Source organism: Ailuropoda melanoleuca, chromosome 10, assembly GCF_002007445.2.
Source record: "Ailuropoda melanoleuca isolate Jingjing chromosome 10, ASM200744v2, whole genome shotgun sequence".
NCBI classification, from domain to species: Eukaryota; Metazoa; Chordata; class Mammalia; order Carnivora; family Ursidae; genus Ailuropoda; species Ailuropoda melanoleuca.
In genome coordinates this window covers 56,540,746-56,547,987 of record NC_048227.1, presented here as the reverse complement: position 1 = coordinate 56,547,987, position 7,242 = coordinate 56,540,746, and the positions used below count along the sequence as shown (strand labels likewise).

At 39.8% G+C, this 7,242-nt stretch overlaps 1 protein-coding gene across 3 annotated transcripts in view; it reads left to right on the top strand.

Annotated features, from left to right (window-relative positions):
- The first annotated feature begins 627 nt into the window (after window positions 1–627).
- The window catches only part of ATG5 (autophagy related 5), a 122,336-nt gene continuing 115,721 nt past the window's right edge, over window positions 628–7,242 (top strand). Inside the window, exons 1-2 of one of the 3 annotated variants that reach the window (XM_019806211.2) lie at window positions 628–892; window positions 6,828–6,993. In XM_019806211.2, the coding sequence (XP_019661770.1) occupies window positions 6,886–6,993 (108 nt within the window). In that variant the 5' untranslated portion in view covers window positions 628–892; window positions 6,828–6,885. Of the gene's footprint in view, window positions 893–6,827; window positions 6,994–7,242 lie in introns of those variants that run through there. The other 2 variants (XM_002925483.4, XM_011232656.3) reach the window with 2 other exon arrangements.

The following is a 7,242-nucleotide window of genomic DNA, read 5'->3' as shown; positions in this document are numbered from 1 at the left end:
CTTCACTACTCATGTGTAGTCTTCTTCTGTTAAATATGGCTATTATGGGGGGGAATGGGATAGGCCGGTGATGGGTATTAAGAAGGGCACGTATTGCATGGTGCACTGGGTGTTATATGCAAGCAATGAATCACGGAACCTTACATCAAAAACTAGGGATGTACTGTATGGTGACTAACATAATATAATAAAAAATGTTATTATTAAAAAATAAATAAGTACATACGTCTATTAATCCCTGCTGTAAGTCTGACAAAGTTGAGAAAATAAAATGAGAAAAGAAAACCGCTGAAAATCAACATTTTATTAATATTATTCTGCGAAGCCAGAAAAAGAGAGGCTGCAGTCAATCTCTATGGGGCAGCGTCTCAGTATTTTTTAAAACTCTCTACTCTAATAGAACTTACGTTAGCTTCCCGAACACTAATGACTATGCCAAAGGCGCGAGACTCCCCTTAAAGTTTATTAGCTGTAAACTTGCCCATGGTTCGGCTCCCTATTCATGCGCTCCGCTCTGTCTGCGCATGCTCAAGCGCGGCTGGGGCCTCCTCGCAGGGTTGGGCGAAAAGCGGAGGGTGGAGTGCGGGCCACGTGGGTTTCCGTGACGTCATCTCCGGGCGCCGAGGGTGACTGGACTTGCTGTGGGCTTCCAAAGGCCCCGCGGCGCTGCGGGTTGTATCGGCAGGATACCGGAGGGCGGAAGTGCAGCAGGGCTCAGCTCCGACCTCCGCGCCGGTGCCTTGCGCGGCTGCGCGGGCTCTCGGGACTCCAGGCTCGCGCGCCTCTGCGGGACAGTGTGTCAAGCACCCTGCGCCGCCGCCCTGCCAGAGCCGGGATCCGAGCATATTCACCGGTGCGGGAAGCCGGAGAAGGAGCTGGCGTTTCTGGTAGGGTGTGTGTGACTATGTATGTGTGTGTGTGTGTGTCTCCGTCTCCCCGTTTTTCTAGTGTGGGGAAATGCCCGGAGGAGAAGGGTTGGGGAGGTGCCAGGTAGGTGTGGTAAGAGGGAGGGGCGAGTGGCGGGCTAGAGAAGCGCTCCCCCGGGCGGCGGTGGCGAGTGAAGGTGGTTCCTCCGGGGGAGGTGGGGTTGGCCAGACGCCGCCCCCGAGGACCTTGGGCAGACCGGAGGGTGTAGCCTGTGTGATTTCTCTCCGGGAATATGTCAGTTCCTTAATAAAGTAGGAAGCCTAGCGTCTTCTCGCAGGCTCTAGAGTTTAGTTCAAGACGTGCATTTTTCGTGGAAGTTATTTAAATTATAATTAGTTCACAGGCAGTTCGATTCTATCCGAATTTAGTGGGTGTTTCCTCCAGTTTCTTTTCTCAATGGCATACATTCTCATTTTAATAATATTTAGTGCTAACGAAGTCATTTTCTGTTGGCAAAGAACTTTCACATCCTTTATACTTTGGATTATTTTCAAATCATACCTGAAACTGGAGGAACGTAGGGAAACTGGATTGGTTCTAGATTTTTCTGAGGGGTAGAGTGAGGCACAGCATGTGTTCAGCAACAATCAGAACTTAGAGACTATCAGACATCTCTGAACTTCCAAGGTCTTCCAGAATCCACGTGATAAATCTCAAAATCTTTTGAGCTGGGTACTTGGATTTGAACGGAATTGTTTGTACATGGATTTGTTGGTTGAATTTTGAATTTTGAAAGTAAAGATATTGAGCTGAGGGTAGTAGTTGGGGGGAATTTTTTAGTTTTATGCCAGATTTGAGTACATGCTCTGATCTTCAAAGGTATGCTGGTTAAAACTGGGGGAAATGAGCAGAATGGTACTAAATGACTATTTAGAATAATGTACATACTCAAGTGTAGGCTTGCTTTATTAATTTAACAAATACTTAGTGCCTGTTATGTGCCAGGCACTGAACAAAAAGTAAATATAACAATAAACAGTGAACAAAACAATAAGAATTCTTGCCATCATGAAGTTCACTTTGGGGGGGGGGAAGGAAAGACATTAATGTAAAAATTAATTTAAAAAATATGTCAGGTGGTGAAAAGTGCTAGAGAGAAAGAATAAAGTAGTGAAGGGTAACAAGGAATGTTGGTGGCCTGCATAGGAAATTGCAGTGGTGGCTTTAGAAAAATGATACTTGAGTGGAGACCTAAAAGTGTTAAAGAAGGATTTCATGTGGATGCAGTGGAATGAGCCATTAGACTTACCACAGAGTCCCTGAGGCAGGAGCATACCACCTAGTTTGGCTGGAACTGAGTGAGTAAAAAGGGGGAGAAGTAGATAATCAGGTCAGAATACGGCCAGGTCATGTACAGCCTTGTAGGACTTTGTAAGAACTTTAGTTTTTACTTTGAATGAGATGGTAGGGTTTGAGTAGAGGAGTAAACTGGTCTGACTTGTTTTTAGAAGGATCTTTCTGATTGCTGTGTTGTCTGTCTGTAGCAAGGGCAGAAATAATGAGATCCCTTAGTAGGCCATTTCTCCAGGTTAAAGGTCAAGGTGACATGGATCAGTGTGATAATAGTGATGACGGTGAGAAATGGCCAGATTCTGGACTTGTGTCTAAGCTAAAGCAATGGGTATGAAGAAGGGTCAAGGATGACTCCAAGACTTACGGCAGTAGCAACTAAAGAATAGTTACCACTTTGTGATTTGGGGAAGGCTACAGAATAATAGGGAGATGAGGCAGGAAGGTCTGAAATCATTTTTGTTTGTACATGCTAAATTTTCAAATGAAATGTCAATATTGCATAGTATCTATAAAACTGGAGTACAGAAGAGTAGTCTGGGCTGAAGATATAAATGTGGGAATTGTTAATGTATAAATGATACTTAAAGCCATGAGAGATCTCCAAAGGTGTGGTTCAAGGACTGAGTCCTGATGTACTTCAACATTGGCAGGAGGTTGGAGAAATGTAGAAGCTATTCTCCCAGGATGGGGGTTGGGCTGTTTATTAAAACTGTTGATAACCACTCATCCTTAGTAACATGATAGAAGGAAATAGAAAGCTCGTTCATTAGCTGTGAGAGAGTGAGGAAGGAGATGCGAAAATTAGAAGAGAGAGGAGATATGAAATGGTAATCTAGGACAGTGGGAGAATAAATGGACTCTGGAGATGTAGGAACGCTGGCCAGTACTCAGGGCCTACTTTTGAGGTTGGTGTTCATGAATTTAAAAAGAGACCAGCCAGCATAGATTATTTTTAGATGTTTTCAAATTTACTACCAGTAGTTATTTGGTATTTTAAGAAATTTCTAGATAGTTGGGGATTTTGTCAGCAGAATAGGCTCAAGTAATAGGTTAGCCTTTCTTGGTTTGTAGTGTGAAAGAGACTAGTAATTGTGCATTATATTTTTATTATACTTCCTGTGCTGTTTGCTAAATGTTGTTGGCTGGGAACCTGCTTTTTGTTCCCAGCCTTGAATTAGTTGCAGAGGATGCAGCAGTCAGGAAATAGCCCTGTCCTCCAGGAGCTTACTTCTACTGCATCGTGGGCTGTGATTTCTATGCTTCCAAAATATTGGATGCATGGTGATGAAAGTGTAGTGTATGTATGAGAGGGGAAAATATCCTTGCAAAATAATGAAATTTGCTGAATTTAAAGTGTGATTATACTGATTTGGAGAAGAATTTAGGTGTGAAAAAGTTTCTTAAGTAGCTAGTATAATTTTTCAATTTATATATTTTATATGTTTTCCAGTTGTTTAACAAAAATTCCAGAGCCTGCTATGTGCTAATTATGCTAATATTGAGGATACAGAGTAAATATGACTCTGCTTCTGCTGTCAGTGAACTCATAGTTAGTTCAGTGTGGGAATGGGCAAGAGACAGATAAGATAAACATAACTGCAATGCATGGTTATAACATCCTATTACAGAAGTAATTAGATTGGAGATTGCTTAGTGGAAAGCTTCCCAAGGAGCTGATGTTAAGCTGACTCTTAAAAGAGGATTAAGAATTGGCCAAAAAGAGGAGGACAAGGTGTTTAAGGAGAGAGGTCATGGAGGCGTGGTACTAAACACCCAGCAGCCCTGTGAAATTAGAATTATCTTCATCCTACAAATACAGGGTTCAAAGATGTCAGGATACTAGGATGCACAGCTCACAGTTGGAAATCTGGGTTTAAACCCATGGAAGTCTGATTTCAGAACCCCTTAACTATCCATCTGTATTGCCTGCTGTTGGCATTTAAATCTTCCCTGTCCTTTTTCTTTATCCCTCAGCCAGTTTTTATTAACTTCTATTCATTCTTCCTTGGAAAGACCTCATATCAACCCCCTGCTACCAGTCTAGGTCAGGCACTCATTATTATATGCCTTAGTGTTGAATTGCTTTCTGGCTACCCTCTCTCTGACTTGGGATCTCCTTTTGTGCACTGCTACTAGGTAGTTGTTTCAATCTCACTGTTATAAAACTTTACAGGCTTTGTAGGCTTGTTGGATGAAATTGAGAACCCATAGTCTTCTATTTGGTATGCCTCATGATCTAGTCTCATTTTACATTTACACATTTGGCATTAAAGAAGTAATAATTGCTTTTATTTCTCAGCACTTACTATGTGTCCAGTACCATGTCAAACACTCTATAGATTTTTTTTTCCCAGAACAACCTGGTGAGTTTTATAGGTAAGGAAATTGTAGTAAAGTGATTTGCATAGGATCCCAGGTGACATTAAAACATGTGAAAATGTCAGCTCTTTCATTATCTACTACTCCTCCCAACTCAGTTTCCTAAAAAATTGGCACACGCATTGCTTCTGCACACTTTTTGCCTTTGTTGATGCTACTTTGCCCTGCTTGGGATTCTTGTCTTTATTCCATATTTTACCTATTGAATATTCCACCCATTCTTTATATACTCATTCTTTTATATTCTACACATTTCTATAAGTTCCATATCTTTTAAATTCTTCCCTGAACACTATAGAGCGTATTAATATTTTTCTTCTTCCTTTCCACCATCCTCCCTAATGAAAGCTTTCATAAAATCGCATTTAATTATAACCATGGACATTTTGGAGTTGGAAGGGTGTTGGCAACCGGTATGACATAAATGAAAGAAAACGAGATCAGAAACCGGAGATAAAAAATCTTTACTATAAGCTTATAAGTGTTGTAAAAGTAAAAGTGCAGTAAGAAAAGAAAGGTTTCACCTGAGTTATACATAAAAGAAAGGCTATCTTGAGCCTAAAGGATGTTTAAGTCAGAAGACAAGGTAGGGAAGGCTACCTTAGGGTAAGGAACCACCAGCATGAGCAAAACCATGGAAAAGGTGAAAGTTTATGGTATGTGTAATAGATTAGGATATAATATCTTCTGGACAATGCCTTAGGTTTTTAAAAAGTTTTTATTGTCACTACCATCATCATCTTGTATGTCCTCAGCATCTGCCACATAGCTGGGGATAGCAAATGATCAAATATTGATTGACTCTGTATTGAGTGTTAATAGCAGTGTTCGATTTTTTAAAAAAGATTTATTTATTAGAGAGCGCATGAGCGGGAGAGGGAGAGGGAGAGAGAATATCAAACAGACTCTGCCCTGAGTGTGGGCTGCACGTGGGACTCAGTCTTAGGAACCTGAGATCAGGACCTGAGTCAAAACCAAGAGTTGGATGCCCAACTGACTGCACCACCCAGGTGTCCCACAGTGTTCAATTTTGAGACATGCTCTTGTTGGTTCTGTAAACTATGGTAGACACTTAATAGTACTATATTATAGTCATTGTCCTAAGTGCTTTACATGTATAATTTAATTTTTGTATCTATTTTATGGGGTAAGTGCTGTTACTCACATTTTGTGGATGAGAAAACTGAGACACAGAGAAGTTAATTGACTTACTTGAGGTCACAGAGTAAGTTATAAAGCCAGATTTTGAATCCAGGCAGTCTGGCTCCATATTCTGCGTTTTGAACCCCCCCACACTATAGTGCCTCTCAATAGTTAAGTTTTGTTTTTCTGCTTCTGTTTTTAAAAAGATGGTTTAATACATCCTTTAGTTTTATCCATGTATCAGCTAGTTTTTTGGCACATTTTTTTAGTTAAGTGTATTCGCATGCTTTCCTACATAATTCATTATACGTGAGTAATATTATGAATCAATATTTAATATTGAAAGACTAATTAATCAATATTTAAGACTAAGGTATAATTAAGACTAAGAATCAATGTTTAATATTGAAAGACTAACATTTTATGATGCTGTAAATTTGGATCTATGTGTTTTGACGCAGTTAGTAGTCTTGTTTGAGGTTTTCAGAAACCTGTTTAGAAATTCCTATTGTTTTGTAAAATTTGTATGGACTACCACATAACACCTTCAGCTGCCTTGGCTCAGTCACATCTTCCCTTGAGGTCCTGCAAGGAATATATACATAAGAAACAATGGCATATGGTAAATAAGGTACTGATTTATCTTTCACCAGTTTTGTACCTAAAATCCTACCTCAGAACTTTGTAAAGTCTTATGTTCCAGCTATCTAGATGGAGTAGAAGAGGTTGAATATATTAGGTGGGGCCATGAGGATATAGGCAGACTTCAGGTTAGATGAGCAACAGACTCTCCTGAGGCTTGAGAGAATGATACAAGTATAGCTTCACTTTGGCTGTGGTTCATTAGTTGCATAAGTTAGCACATGTAATTTTGAATTACTTACTTCTATGATCCTTTTAAATAAATAACAACTGCATTTAGAATTTGTTGTACTAATTTTGCATTCATTCTAAAGAATGCTGATCCCACAATTTTTTGGAATGAATAATCGTTATGGCATTCATTTTTTCCTATAATCTTTGTTTTAGAGCATGTTCACTTATCCTTGTAAGGATCTGACTGATGCTCTTCATTTTATTTTCAGTTTGGCTTTGGGTGAAAAAAGAATTTAGCCTATATGCACTGCCTTAACCACTGGAAGAATGACAGATGACAAAGATGTGCTTCGAGATGTGTGGTTTGGACGAATTCCAACTTGCTTCACCCTGTATCAGGATGAGATAACTGAACGGGAGGCAGAACCATATTATGTAAGTATGTTGATGATGGAAAATGGGATATCTAACTTTGTCCGTTTTTGTAAATGAAGCTCAAGAACCTGGAGGCTGTTACCCAGCATTTTATATACAATTAATACTTGCATCTTATGGAAAAAAAAATTAGAAAACACAGATCAACAAAAGGAAGGAGATAAAAATTATCTCTAATCCTACCAACCAGAGGGAAAAAACTGCTGTTGACATGTTGATTATGGAACCTTCTTTACTTTCTTTTTCTCA